At 38.8% G+C, this 16,381-nt stretch overlaps 1 protein-coding gene across 7 annotated transcripts in view; it reads right to left on the minus strand.

Moving 5' to 3' along the window:
- NME7 (NME/NM23 family member 7) overlaps positions 1-16,381 on the minus strand; it is a 96,878-nt gene that overhangs the window by 42,822 nt on the left and 37,675 nt on the right. For all 7 annotated transcript variants that reach the window (XM_080566317.1, XM_080566320.1, XM_080566314.1 and 4 more), the window contains 3 exons: positions 15,954-16,059; positions 1,629-1,693; positions 690-758 (listed from right to left, as the gene is read on the minus strand). In XM_080566317.1, coding sequence (XP_080422443.1) covers positions 690-758; positions 1,629-1,693; positions 15,954-16,059 — 240 coding nt within the window. The remainder of the gene's footprint in view (positions 1-689; positions 759-1,628; positions 1,694-15,953; positions 16,060-16,381) is intronic.

A 16,381-nucleotide genomic window follows, 5' to 3' on the forward strand; every position in this document is an offset into this window, starting at 1 on the left:
ATTCTGACAGAAGGTGATACAGAAAAACAAAGTTGACTTCCTGCATTCCTGTTGTTCCATCTGCCATCAGAAGTTTTATGTTGCAGTACAACAAATCATAATAATATACAGGGTCTTTTATATATATATATATATATATATATATACAGGGTCTCATAAATATATACAGGGTCTTATATATATCTCTATACTTAGATGTCCACTAGGATTACACTATATCCTTAGCTTCTTAAATTTTCTGAAGATCCACAGAAGTCAGATCAATAAATTTAAGAATGTCTCAAAACGTCATTAGGAAAGCATTCAAATACAGCATCCCCACTGTAAACAAAATAATAAATACTTATTCTGGTCCAAGCCACTATTGCAATATCAAACTGACCAAAGATACATGTGTGATACATTCTTATAGCTCTACCACAATAAAATAATTTATCTGATTTTTTTTTTTTACTCTGTTGTATTTTACAAATTCCTTGGCTCAACAATTTTCACACAGGAGTCTCCTTTCCTACAACACATGTAGCATACTTTCCAAGATGAGTTAGGTTATTTCAGAACAAGCTAGAACTGGACAAACACAAGTTTCTAAAGAAAATCCTATCACAGTCACGAAAATGGACAGATGTGAACACTTCCTTGTTTAATCATACTTTATTTTTAAATATTCTTCTCAAACTTACGCTTACCATATATTCAGCAACAACACCTTTGTAAATCTCATAAAATTCCTCCACATTTGCACGCTCCATGTTGAACTAAGAAAACAAAAATGTTAGCCATTTGCTTTAAATGAAAAACAAAAATAGACAGACACCCCTTCTTAACAAGCCAGAATTTGGAGTACTCTTTTAAGTTTCACTAGATAAAAGGAATGGCTTTACAGCTGCAATATGATGTTTATTAGCATCAACATTTAGCCAATGTTGCTACATACAAAAGAGCATACAGTATCATTTTCTACCCTAAACATAAGTTGAAATTGTATTTAATTTGCAGTGCTGACTAATGCCACTAAGATGTACAAGAGGACCTGTTTGTTGCATAGTAAAGGGATGGGGCTGTCCTTCATTTGCAGTGGGGATTTGAGTCATGAGGGGATTTCAGTTCTAAGGACTACCACAAAATACAAAGAGCAGAACTTAAAGGGATACTCACAGGAACAATCTCTGTGCCAACATCCTTTAAATTCTGATAGTGATGAGGGTGTCAATCCTTTACGTATCTTTGAAAACCCTCCCATAAATTCATGCTAACTATATATTTTAAAAAATGGGGAATTATATTAACAATTATTTCCCTAATCTTAACTATTGCATTTTGTAAAGATATCCCCAGTTGCTCCAGAAAAGACCAACATCATTATTTCCCTTCTAACCATAGGAAACTGAGACACAGAAAGGTACAGTGTCTTGGCTCAAGGTCAACCAGCAAGGAGAAATAGATCAGCTGATCAATCAAACAATAAAACACAAATATCACAAGGACAGTGCCAATCCCAAAACAGTGCTACACAGTCCGCACAAGGGTTTTGTATTGCAGGAAAACACCTGTGCATTGCTGTGAAGTGCACACAGCACTTCTCCAGCCTCTATTTATCAAAGAAACATATACGAAAGAAAACCTACCATCTGTAAAGCTGAGATCTGAAATCCTTCGTTAATGATGGCTTTTATAATCTTTCCAGCTAGGCCTGAAGAAAAACACAAACAACAGTACTCAATTAAAAAAAAAAAAAAAGAATTTACAGTTGGAAGGTATTTATGCCACCATACTAATTATTTTCAAACAAAAAACAGTGCTTGTATAATGCTGGGAAGGGAAGCAGAAAGCAGAGCTCACTACCTAAATACTCTATCTAAATTTACAATTATAAATTTATAATATCTGCATTTCCTATCTAAAGTGATGCAGTGATGACTTCAAACAACTAAATCCCATTCAGGTGTTGAAATGACATGATTCATTATGTCCTACCAAAAAAGGTAGTTAGTGAAGTCTTTGCTTTTCTAAGATCAACTGCAAAATACCCAGGAGCTTTTAGGTCAAGATTTATATATTTAATGTTCCAATGTCAATATTGCAGCTTAAAAAGCAATCAGTTCAGGGCACAGGCTACCTATTTTGCTGTCTTTGTACAGTGTTCACCAGAGGGTCCAATTTTGAACTAAAAACAATGCAGGACAATGATAAATATTGTCAATAAAACATCACAAAAATTCATGTCTTCTATGGGAAAAGCACATTAGTGAAAAATAACCTACTGTTTCTAAGGTTGTAACTCACAAATATGTTACTGGTGATCATACTGTTTATTTTATACTACCCAGAATGCATCCTCAAAGGCTGAATGACATTGTAAAAAGCAAAACACTAAACTTAGGAGAACAAGAACCACTGATTTTCCACTAAACGTGTATTTTAGATCATGTCAGCCAAGCACAGTACTCCACATGAAAGAATTTTATAGGATCAGTGTTTTTTTAGAGCATAAATGTTTGTCCTCTAGTAAAAATTGTGAGCAACTATAAATTTCTGGACATTAATTCAGAGCAGAGTTAACGATAGAAGAATATTCTGTAATGAACGACAACAAGATTTGACTCCTAGTCATTAAATCCTTTTGTTAACTAGACTTTAAATTGAACTTTTTTTTTTTGTAGCACTGCATAAATTTAATAAATTAGTATAATACAAAGGTTAGAACACTATCTAGGTTCTGGCATGCTGAAGACCTGAACTGTACACAGTCTGCTAAAATCTGTAGCATAGGATTGGTGAGCTTCCTACACATTGAAAGGTCAGTGGAAGCTCTGAGTAAATAGAATAGATAGCTGGAGATCTTCTAAAAATTTTATTTACAAATGAAAATGAAAAAAGCTGTACCTGCAGTATTTGCCACAATACTTTCACATTAAGGATTAAGTAAAAAGAAATAAAAATAAAAAAAAAAAAGAAAACCGAAACCTTTCCCATATAAAACAATGCATACTTGTTCCAAAAAAAATCATCAAACCACTAACAGGTAAGCCTGAGATTTGCATATGTACTTAATCCACACAGCATTTTAGGCTTACAAAACATAGAACATAGCCAGGCATGGTTCCCATTGTCTCAGTATTTTGTTACATCACAGCTCACTCATACTGACAAAAGTTTCCTTGTAACTCTCCTGTAAAATTGGGTAAATATGTTTCTCCTATTTTTCAAGGGAAAAAAATCAATTAAAAAAAAACTGCACCGGTGAAATGAAGGGACTCGAACAAGTTTTCAGAGGAAATGAAAAAACATGTCAGAGAGAAACCAGACCTCTGGTTTCTCTTTGTCTGCACTGCAGAAAAGGCTGAGCAACTCAGCACTTCCACACATCGGTTTCAAGGAGGCAGCAAGCCTAAAATTCTTGACTTCAGGGATGAATGGTGAGGCTGGGCATCACCCAGGAAATAAACATATAAAAAAAGTAATCTGTGACAGAACATAAAGATTTCCTCATTCTCTTTCTTCAGACCCACTGCTCCAGTTAACAGCTACTGCTTCACAAGAAACCAACAGAGATGGAGGAAAGGACAGTGGCAGGCAAATGGCAATCACCACTTGCAGGGACAAAGTTACCTTGGCATGAGAAAGATGCTCTGCCTGACAGCTGCAGATCTCCATTTTAGGCTGTATCAGTAAAGAATGGCCCACTTGCATAGGCCTTCACAGCTGGCAAGAACTGTGATTAAAATACTCATCAGCTATCAGGTTCTGGGGTAAGAAGGAATTCTGCTTTTTACAGAACTTTTACCGTCAACAGTTTTATGAACTATAAGCAAAATCCATGTTTTAGAGAAACAAAAGGGGACTGAAATATTTCGCTTTCTGGGCTGCTTCTCCACTGAAGTTAAGTATTTTCTTCTCTGCAGAGAGGAAACCTATCAAGACCATCCTCTACATTGTATTCCTACTTCACTATCACTCATCAGAGCAACAGAGCACGTTGATTGCCCAGGACTGCAGCACTAAAAAGACTTAACCACAAGAATTATTGTAGCCATTGCATGCAGACAGGTGTCTTGCTAAAACAACAACAAAAAAATAAAAATCGAAGTAATTTGAGGAAGAGGCTCATGATTTGAGGAAGAGGCTCAAATGAAAGTGATTTGAGGAAGATCTCATAAATGAGATCTCATTTATGTTTGCAAAATGTGATGTTAATTCCAATTCCCAAATGTGGGAATCGAGGCACAGAAGGTTGGGGAGCTGTCAATGGCAGTGCAGATCTACAAATCTAGTGACTTGGCCTCCACTGTCGCAGCTTAGGCAACGCAAGCACCACTTCTCCTAGGGATGCTTTTCTTTCCAATTCTACCTGGGCTGAAATAGGAACAAAAAACATGGAGGCAATCCCCAGAGAGCTGAAGAGCACAAGCTCAAGGTTCAGCCTGGGATCTGTTTCAGGCTTTCAGCCAATTGCATGACTGAACTGGGACATGTACTCTCCTTTGTGGGCAGATAAGGCTGAGGGAAAGAGGAACTAATTAGATAAAGCGTCATTTCAGCAGCTTTCCACAATTTGTTTTCAACTTTAAAATCCAGATCTGCAGTGAAAAAACAACTTTTTCAACTTTTTAAGGACCCTTCAAGCAGGGCCAGTGCATGTTTAAAATGCGATTAGAGTAAGAACCCAAATCAAAGCTGTAGATTAGGCACTAATTATGATGAATTTTCAATCACAAAACACAAAAGAATCACAAGCATTACTAAATACAACTGGGGAATTTAATACTAATCCTAACAAATGACAGAAAGAGAGAGCACTTTACGTCTCCTAGACAGCATTATGTTATTTATGCACCTCATACTGGACAGAAAATCTCCCAACACAGTTTAATCAGATAAAATGGTAAGGCACCAAGATCTCATCAGTTACACTGATCTTCAACAATTTGTTTCTTTGCAACACAATATTTGAAAATTGTTCTTCATTAAGGAGCAGAAAATAGCAGGGGAGACATCAGACCGAAAAATGTTACAACTTTTTGCAGAATTGTGGGTTGGAATAAAATAAAAATAAAACAGTTCACAAAAGTCACTTTTGACCTAACAGCATTTTAATTATTGGGATGTAACAGCTGTGTTCCCGAGATATGCCAGTCCCAGGGCACTACCAACCACCAGCCCTACGACTAGGGACATTACGTTCTCTTCCCTTGGTTCTTGGCCTGTTTCCCAGTTTAACCATTCCACTGTTAAAGGCTTATTAAGTAAGACAGACTGCCTTCAAGGCAAGTCAAGAACTAGCTTCTTCATTTCAATCTCTATGTGTCATTTATTTAATACCTTTCCAATAATACAAATAATTTCTCAGGAACAACAAATGGTTTTTCAAAGGAATATATAAACTGCCATGACCTATAGTATCAATGATCTACCTAATCCAATAACATATTTTCAGAAGTAACCAGTACTGGATACTTTAAATAGTACTAAGTGTAAGTAGATATTTCATTTCATGTCTGATTTTTGACATTTTGAAATGCACTTTTCCTTCACATTATAATGAAATGAAAAAGGTTATCTGATTCTTTGTTGCCAAGCTTTAAGGTCCCATCCCAGAGTCTCAGGCTTGGCTCTGAACAAAGTCTTTTTTTAATTCCAAAGAAGAAAAAGTGGGACTCAGAGCTGGCCCTCCTTAATGTACTTCAGTTGAAGTTCTCACTTGATCAGTCAACAGTGCAAAAGGAGGAAGCCGACAGCTATCTTTCTCAAAAAGTGCATTTCTTCCTATCAGTTGGCCAACCTATCCTCTGAAGAGCAAAGTTTATCTATCTCTTCTCTTTTGCTTTTCCACTTTAGAACAATGCAACTCTGGGCATTCTCATTAAACAACATAAACACACATTTTCTAGACACCCCAAAACCGTAGTGATAATCTGCAGCTATTGGTCTCCTAGCCTCATGCTGGGCAAATGGAAGAGAAATAGGAAGCTCAAAAGCTACACAGATTAACAACAAGGGGGAAACTGACAAAAGATAAAGAGGAATATACAAGCAAATTATGGGAGAATACTGTTCATCGTGATTGAATCCAAGATATTCCATCACTCCTGATTTCTTTCTAGGCATTGCATTAAAGAAGATGTAAAAGTAGTTTAAAGGGAAGCTTTACAGATATTTATGGAGAACTCTATCAACACACAAGGGCACATCTGGTGAAAATCTTCACAAATTATTCATTTGAAAATAATGAAAGGATGAAGATAAAAGATATTGCCACTGCTTGACTGGAGAATAGAAGATGGCACAAGAAAAATTAGACAGAGAGAGAGTAAATCTTAGGGGCCCTGAAGCCCAAATGGCCAAGCTTGTGATGTGACTGAGAAAAGGAGCCAACAAAAAGATTCAAAGGGAGTGAAAGACCCAAAGATTTAATCCCTGATGCAACTTTCTGAAGCAGTACAAACGAGGGAAGACCACACTTGTGAGTTCCAGGCAGGGCACTGACACACAAAATGATGAAAACCTGTAGGAATAAATAAATAAATAATTCTGGGAGTTATTATTGCATGGGAACAGATGAGAAGAATCACACTTGAAATTCAAATGCAAAGGCCTATACAAAAAGTCAAGTCAAAATCACTGTCAGGCTACAGAAAATGCCCAGCAAGTTGGCTGTGCAGTGGATGATGTTAGGGAAAAGAATCTGCAGAAAAAGGAAAGATTAAGAAGGAAAGATCAATACCTCTGCAACAGGTATGATGAACTCAAATTGATGTTTACAAAAACTGACAAACAACAAAACAAACAGAAAGGCTTAGGTTTCTGTCTTTCATTATTCTTGTGTTAGAAGACTTAAAAGGAAATATTCATCTTGTTTTTCTTTTTACTTTTTTTTTTTTAGGGCTGTTCATTGCTTTGTACTCCATTCTCACATCCACTGTGATTTTTTTCACTTGAAAAGAGTATACTCAATCACTCTGGCTAGGAGAACGTTTGCATCATGATTTTAATTTACTTTTGCTTATTTACTGAGCATAAACAAAATGAAACATAATATTTTAATTGAGATTGTACCACTGTTTTATATGATAGCATTTAGTATTATCATCCAAACCATCCAAACCATTCATATGCTTACAGATTTTTTTTTTAATCCCTAACTGAACATTGTGCATGGGACTGTTCATGAATGGTTCCAATTACAAAGAGGAAGTGGTTAAAATTATTCCTTGCACTGTGCATTTGCCCATAATTATAAACAATATTTTTAATCTACTATTGCTCTGTCAATTAACTCAACTCTGGAGGTTAAAATCCTCAAGAGATCCCCTAGAATCTGCTCCAGCCTTTACTAATTTTGTATTTCCCTTCCTGTGGAAAGTTTGCCAACTCACTGCCCTAGATCAATAGTAAATACACCGTATGCTCTACCATTTATTTTTGCCTTGGCAAAAGACTCGCATACTGCTGCATTCTGTGTCTTGACTCTTTTTAAGACTCAATACCTTGCATTTCTCCTCATGCACAGATTTGAAAAAGGCAGTAAGAAAGGACTTCAAGATATTAGAATCACAGAATCATAGAATATCCCGAGTTGGAAGGGACCCATAAGGATCATCAAGTCCAACTCCTGGCACCGCACAGGTCTGCCCAAAATTTTAGACCATGTGACTAAGTGCACAGTCCAATCTCTTCTTAAATTCAGACAGGCTTGGTGCAGTGACTACTTCACTGGGGAGCCTGTTCCAGTGTGCGACCACCCTCTCGGTGAAGAACCCCCTCCTGATGTCCAGCCTAAACTTCCCCTGCCTCAGCTTCACACCGTTCCCACGGGTCCTGTCACTGGTGATAACAGAGAATAGGTCACCTGCCTCTCCACTCCCCCTCGTGAGGAAGTTGTAAACTGCGATGAGGTCCCCCCTCAGCCTCTTCTCCAGGCTGAACAGGCCCAGTGACCTCAGCCACTCCTCATACGTCTTACCCTCTAGGCCCTTCACGATCTTCGTCACCCTCCTCTGTACACTCTCCAACAGTTTCATGTCCTTTTTGTACTGTGGTGCCCAGAACTGCACACAGTGCTCGAGGTGAGGCCGCACCAGCGCAGAGTAGAGCGGGACAATCACTTCCCTCGACCGATTAGCAATGCCGTGCTTGATGCACCCCAGGATATGGTTGGGCTCCTATTAGGTAGTTTATCTTTTGCTCCAAGGTGCAGTGAAGTTAGACTATGTATGGCTGTATTTTTTTAATTTTTCTAAAATGTTCTCAAAAACTTCGGGTAACAATGGTTCCATTACATCCCCATTTATCAAGCCAGCAATATACTTCTGAGTTTTCCATAATGATTAGATTAAATCTTCTTTCATTGGAAGGAATAAACATGCACATATTTTCTATCTTATATATGGAAAGCTGTGTATCTCTGTCTTCTCCATCTTAGCTTCAGTAAATTAAACCTTTCAACTTCCCATCAAAGATCAATTTGTCTAAATCTCCTATTCTTTTTGCTGTCAGTTGCATTTATTATTCGTGAAACAAAGCGCCCAGAAACTGCATGTTGTACACAAGTTGGGATCTCTGCAGCACTGAGCAGAACAAGTTACTGTAAATAAACCTAAACTAAACAGTGTGTCCAACGTTAATGATGCTGATTGTACTTACGATACATCCCTATTCTGAACACTTCTCTACAGACTTGCCATTGATACCCTGCCCTCCACTATTTCATATTTGTGTATTTGTCTTCCCTTTTCCATGACACGCTGTGTAGCTGCTTATATTCAGTTTCCTCTTTTTCACATTGCTTTATTTCTGCAGTTTTGAATTCTGATCATATCCTCCAAAACTGCAGTAGGTGCTTGGTAGTGGGCATGCTCTGTCCTTCCCCATTCCAGTCACTAATTAAAATATTGACAAGAACTGGCCCAAGGATGGATGCCAAGGCTTATAAAACTCTTTTAATTTGACATGCTCATGTCTCCAGCCCAGTGTTCAGGAAAAAAAAATTAAAGCTAAGCAGATGCTTATGCTGCACAGATCTAAACATGCAAATTAATTCACTGAAGGAAAATCTTGGTTTCCGAACACCAAGGGCCTCTGAGGAACGCATTGATGGTCAAGTGAATTAGACTATCTGGCTCTGATTTACCTTCCTTTATGTAAAGCATACTTAGAGAACTCAAAGATCAGTAAAGCTTGTTTTTCCTTCACAGCAGACATGCTGGTAAATGTCCATTGTATCATCACTATATAAGTGGATTAAATGAATGTATACAGTCTTGATTCATCAGTTTTCTTGGTATGAAAGTAGTTTCATTAACCTGAAATTTCCTGGACTACTCTTAGAAATGATTAAGTGTAAGTACAGTATTACCTTTTCTCTAACTCATTAAGAAAGGAAATCCCCAAATGCAGTAAAAACACTCCTTCATGTCTTTTTTTTCAAAATATTAAGACCTGTGTACAAAGATGATATTCAACACTAATGTAAGTCTACTGAACACTACTGGAATACTCTTTCCAGTAGTATGAGATATTTATGATCTTCCTCGAAGATTGGCTATGCCATTTGATTATTTTTTTTTCAGTGAATTATAGCTCCTTCTCTTCACTCCTGCATCAAAATGTCAGAAAGGAATTCCAGATCCCGTCCACTTTCTCCTCTACCTTAATTGATTCAAAGGTAAAAAATATTTTTCGTACTTGAAAAAATAAATGCCACTTCCCCACTAGCCACTGAAATTCAAAGTCAGTCTAAGCTGGGAAGTCAATGCCAAGTTGCTAAAACGTCATGCAGGAAATAATCAAGAAACAACATAGGCTTGGTTTCAAAAAACAAACATCTCAAGAATAGAATATCCATCATTACAACTACAGCAAAGAATGTAAAAAACAGACGTAAGTGGATGGACTATTGTTCTCACGGAGGCTATTTTTTTTTCTTAATTCACATGTTGAAAACTAAGTTGTTTTTAATGATTTTTTTTCTCATTTCTTTAGAAAGAAAAAATAATTGTCACCAGACCACCGAACACTTCAGAAAACTGCAACACCCTATCTATAATATATTCAAGGAAAATCTAAGAAACAGAGTGCATTTAATTTTACACAAATGCGTTTTCTGTCTGTGCAAACCCATCTGCAAAAATGCCTGCATCTGAAAGTGCAGTGCTTTACTAAGTAGTTTCAGTCAACTGTAGCACTGAAATTGCCATACTGCATGTGAGAATATCCAGAGGTCACACCTCAAATGATCCATTGTACTTCCATGAAGGTCCTGCAAAGATTTGTGTTCATCCCTCTTACCACTGATGCCTCTCTGCACTCAACCTTGTAGACAAGACACAAAGAAAAGGTACAAGTTTCTGCAAGTCTACAATGTCTGCCTTCTACCTTTTGATAATGCATACTTATAGACAGAAAATATACTTTCGGTTTACTTATGAAAAAATTATATTGTTATTTTTTTCTCAAGCATGAGAAAACAGCTTTCTGAAAAGCTTGTTCTACTTCTGAAGTTTCCTGGAAATAAAAATAATGACTTACCCAAACTTAGGTCTATTTAAAAACCCAGGGTGAGAATAAATAATTTCCAGAGCTTGATTATGATTTTAAAAAGTTGTATCTAATGTACACTAATTAGCTTGCTAAAACACAATGAGATAAACATCTTGACCTGAGAATGATGACAGATTCGCACCTCTCCTATTACATCTTCTTTTTCTTTTCCAGCTTATTTCCTTTCCTAACCCCACGCACGTAATTATATTTAGCACACTACAGAGGTGAATTGGACAGGTGCACATTGACATCTTCCCCCTTTCGAAGAGCAACAGGTCTGTTGCATGTCAGGAACAGCTCTCTGCTTGTTTCCAGTCAGACATATAATCTACTACAACACTGGATTTTAGTCTTCCTCTCTCCACTATCTCTTGTAAAGTAACTTCACTTGAGGTCCTACATGAGTAAACCGTGTTTCTGCACCTGCTTCAGACTGAATTGCTGTCCTTGGTATTCTTTTTGACAAAGTTAGATTTGTCTTTAGAGCAAAGAACTACTCTCAATTACATTTTTTCTGACTAAGTCTTTACATAAATAAGGAAATATGATTCTTATTGTCACCTGTCATGCAGCATTCTGCTGATCAATATAAAGCTTTGTGACTTGCTAATGCAGTCCAGAAAGTATTAAGATAGGAGAGCTGGTGATAGCTCTCTAACATTTATCATCCACTCAGAGCAGGCCTAAAATCACACTTCCACTGAATATCTTTTCCATTTGGAAAAACAAACAAACAAACAAACAACTACAAAAAAAAAAAAACAGTCCCGCTCCTTTTGTTTTCTATGAGACTTAAATCTTAATTGAAGAATAATGTGGAAGACAGCACCATTAACTTTTTCTTTTAAGTACAAAAAAGGTACAAGGGTACAATTTACCAGTAATGTTAGAACAAAATTTCAAGCTTAACACGTCCTAGGAGAACAAACGTAGCTGGGTAGGCAGCCAAACACCTAGAAGCGCCTTGAGTCCATCATTCTGTGATTCGATGAGACCACAGAAGCTCTTTTGTCTTTTGGCAGGCCTTTCAGTTTGCATCAGGTCTAATGAATTCCTAACTAGAAGTTTCGCTTTTCAAGTTCACGGCGCAGTTCTAGCCCCAAATCTGTTATTGGCAAGACTCTGTCTGTAGAACCCCTGTCTCAGCTTGGGAGGACTTCAACTCGCAAGCTCTGTGCTGTAACCAACGTACATGAAAAAGTGAAATATAACATACTTCTGATCTCAGCCTTTATAGCCTGATCATCATTATTTTCATCATTTTTTTTTCTGCTTGTTTCACAAGGGAATCAAGTAAAAGCCACATTAAAGAAACTTTAAGCCAAGAAAGTCATGAAATATCAAATTCTAATTCCTACAGCAAACATGACTAAACTGTTACACATAATAAATTAAAGTTAATCCCACTCAGTGACCTACAAAGCACTACTTCTGCTGACAAAACAGATAGTGTAGTGCTGTAACTAATGTTACATTTAAAGTACTGAAGAGCTGAAGAGCTGTGCTTGCTAGTTACCATCTTCCCTGGCTGAAAATTGGTCCCAAGACAAGAGAAGGAGGAAGCTAAAAGACACCGAAAAGTGTGGCAGATTCCAGAGGGGTCAAACCAGGCCGCATCCCTCAGACACGGCCCCGGTCAGACTGAGTCTGCATGGAGCTGCGTCACGTTGCTTTTTCACTCTTTCACATCCCAGCAAAGAGGAACTGGAGTGCTCTTGCAAGCCCTCTTCAAATACAACCAGTTGGCTGCTGCAAGCTTCCCAGCCAGCCAGGGAAGTGCTTCAAGTCCACTGGGAGGAGCTGCTAGAGGACAAGCTAAAGCTGCCTAGTCCAGGGCACAGGTTTCAATGCCCTTCCCAGATAATTTTTCAATTTCCCAGCTGCTGACCCTCCACAGAAGTTATGTGGACACCAGACTGACAAAATACCTATTGCTTTCCCTCTCTGAGCGGTGCGCATGATGATTCTCTGAGGGCTGGCAGTACCACCCCTCCATGCCCCTGCACCACCAGCTCTGTAAGCATAACCTAACTCCCCCAACACCCCTCCTCGGGCCCCAGGGTTTCTCTGAAGCCTGCCAGGTACTCTGGGTACTCTCACTTGCATTACCTGTCACCCACCGGTGACGGCTGCAGGTGCAGGGCCTGGCACCACATGACGGTCTGCTTAGCGACTGGCATTACTGTGTGCTGGTCAGGAGCAGGCCGGCCAGGCTGGATATAAAACCCACTGTGATTTTCCACTGCTTTGGCACTGGGCAGGATCCTGTAAACCCTCTACGGTAACCAGAGTCAGCTACTAAGATGGGGCTCTGTCCCTGAATTAGCACACATAAACTGGAGGTTTGATCCAGCCTTTTGACAGCAAGGGAAGCTCACCGAAAAGCTTCTGTGTTTACCTATGGCTTAAGCAAACCATTTTCTGGAACTGAAAAATATCTGCCATTTCCTTCTAAGAACTTGTTATGCAATTTACTTAGCAGAAAAAAAGAAAAAATAATGGGAAAAGGACAGGAAAGTAGAATTCAAATCATGAATCCAGTCAAATGTTCCTGCAGAAGACTACAGCGCTGTATAAACTCAAGCATGTAAGTGAAACTTCACATAATTGTACACGTGTAATGAGTAGATTATATTCATGGTAATTAGATAAGTTCAAAGCCTCAGCAGTGCATAGGAAATTACAAAAAGGTTTATTTTTAGATACTCAATACGGAAAATTTGTAGAGCACAAATCAAATCTGCAATGCATAAGAGGCTCTGCTGCTCTGACCCACATAACTTTCCTCTCCGTGCCTCAGTCGCACCACCGCCTGACACTGATGGCTACAGGGGATTTCGTCCCCTCTCCAGCTGCCACATTTCACCTCGCATTCTTCCTGCTAGAAATGGCAGGAGTGGATGGCCACAGTGAGATGTGTTGTTTCCTGAGGAGGAAGCAAGTTGCTTTTCTTTAAGACCACATACTCTCTTACATGCTATTTTGCCTAGAGGGAAGCTCATTAGTTGCTATAGCACCTACTTTAATTGAGATACAAGAAATTCTGCTGGAACAACCGGAATGGGAATGTTGGAATGTCTCGGGTATCATCAAACAGTTACTAATAGCTGTTAAAAGGCAGATGAAATGAGCAGGGCCTCACTCCTCTGTCACAGACCACTGAACCTGAACAGGTTCCCCAAATTCTTTCAGCATGCTTTTCCCTGACTCCAAAACAGTACCTAAGGGGAAAGAGGAATGGTGGCACTTCTGCTGGGAAGCTGCTGTAAAGTTAGCACACAGCTTTCTACTCTGCTATGCACAGTTCTTCCAACTGTGATGGTGCAAAAGTGCCTTCTAAGAGAACCAAGCATACCAAAAGAGATGCCATTCTGTGACAGGCTAAAGAGGAGTACAAGAAAGACTAAGGAAGACTGAAGAAAGCCAAATCCTCTTCCGTGGGACATTCCTGGCCCATTGGGCTGATGATGCTGGAGAGTTCCTGCAGCCTTTGTGAAGGATTCATCTCACATCAAGCTGCCAACTGGGAACAGTCCATATGCAATGCAAAGCCACACCAGTGCTCTCCACCAAAGGGGGAGATCGCTGCCCAGCCACAGTGACTCTTCCCTCCCTTAAGCCCAACTCCCTGTCAGAGGTCAGGCTTCTGGAAACATTTACAGGGCTGCCACAGTCTTGTTAACTCTTTAAGAGGTGCAGCACCTATGGCTTTTGAAACATTTAAAGCAACATCAGAGAGAACAGACAGGAACAACGCAGCTTAGTGAGGTAAAAGCACAGCCAGTCCCTGAATTCCATCACTCTTCATATTAATTTTAAATTGACAAAACGCTTTGCTGACTTAGAAAATTCAGTGTTGATTCCTTCATTATGTTGAGAGAACTAATCAAAGCCATGTGGATGGAGAATTCTCACACGAGGTACACTACCTTTCAAATTTTAATTGCTGTTTGCAAGCTGTGATCTACCTTTCCAGTTCCTTGTGGTGTGAGAGAAAGGACTATACTAGTGGATCCTAAGCTCAACTTTTGTCCAGTCTTTCTAGCTCCCACACTACAAGGCAGAGTGTAAGTTTATATTTTCTGCTTATCTGTACTTATGTCTCCCCCTCCAACTCCTCTCCCCCAACACACATACAGAGGGGAGTGCAAATGGGGCAAGAATTAGTCCCTTGATTCAGAAAAATTCTGAGTAGTTCAAGACAAAAGAAAAGTAACAGACAGAGCACTATGAAATCTAAGGAAACAAAGAGGATTAAAATGAAGAAGGCCTGGGCTCACTAAGTAAGAGTCTAAGCCCCCATATGTAATAGAAATTATATCTCAAGTATGAGAATACACAGCTCAAGCCATCCACTTTGCCATTTTGAAAAATTAAGGACCTAACAATCCTGCCACAGTAAAGTTTGCCTCTTGCAAATGTTCAGCTAGGTAATATCATAGCTTCAGCGGCTGCCCATATTTCTGTAAGAGGAACATCATTCTGTCTTTGCTGACTTTATCAGTAGTAAATACAGTGCAAAGCCTCAAAGAGATAACAGGCCTTTTACCAACAGTAAGTGCAAGACTCTTTCTTGTAAAAGCCATTTCCTTCACCAAGCCCTTCAGACTTGAGGTGTGAAAGGCCTGGAAACTGCTCTGGCCACTTCCACTGTTTCTATTTCAGCTATCCACGGAGAAGTAATTAAAATGTTGTGGTGTGGTCCACATCTTACATTGAAAATCTCAGTGTTCTCACGTGGCAATATTTGTTCCACATTCAGAAATATTTTTGAAGTGCCAGAACCAAAATATTTTACTGCACTCACTGCTCTTACACATGCTCTTCTAAGTAGAGGACACAAAAGTGAGATTATTTCTGCATGGCAGTAGTTGGGACAGAAAGCATCATGGAGTCCAACAAATGTTTCAAGATTCTGGCTCACTTTCACAGAGTAAATAAGACTTTGCTACTTTCCATCCTCACTGCAGTCAGCAGAACAAGATTCATATCAGAACAAATACCCCTTTGCAAGCCCTGCAATATAGACAGATGTTCTGCTTTTACTTTGCTGTGGGGATGCTAACCTCCCACAGATGAGTCTGGTGGACAGACAGGAGAAAGGATATGGTAAACTGTCACAGCCAGATTCATTTAATCTCATTTATAATTTGATTGTTCTTCCTTTTCTCCACCTCTCACTGCTTTTTCTGAAATTAAAAAGCACCCACACGGCACACAACCCATGGAAGTAAACTGCAGAAATAAAAAACGTGTATGAAAGATGAAATATTTGCATACTTTTGCACATACTATGAAATATATCTTGTGTTCTTGCAATTTCATTTTTTGCAAAAAAAAGTGGCACAGGAATGGTCATGGGATACAGAAAAGCATACACTGCTTTCACCTCCACTATCTGCATTGCTTACCTTCATTAACTGCGTGAGGCTTAATAACGCAACAAGTACAGTTTGTGAATTTTGCACTGTTGACTGGTCCACGACCTCCACTGGAGGGAAAGAACAACTCCAGCTCCTGAAAACAACAGTAATTTAACACATTTTAGTTTTATCTAGCTACATACATCAATACATAAACTTTTACCATAAGTATCCATAGTCACAGAAAATAAACCTTAATTATGGATTTTTGTGCTAAACACTTTTCCCCTGCAATATTCTCTCAAACGTATCTTTCCCTCTCTGGCAACATTACTACAATCATAAAACCACAGTTTGAATATTTCTTGCAATTTTTTCCTTTCCACTTCTACAATGCAATCTATTTCCATTCAGAGCACTCAAAATGCTGCTGCCACAATCATTTGGCAGAGGTGTTCCCAGTTTTCTGAATTCTC

This window comes from Anser brachyrhynchus, assembly GCF_964034855.1.
Source record: "Anser brachyrhynchus genome assembly, chromosome: 1".
Classification (NCBI taxonomy): Eukaryota; Metazoa; Chordata; class Aves; order Anseriformes; family Anatidae; genus Anser; species Anser brachyrhynchus.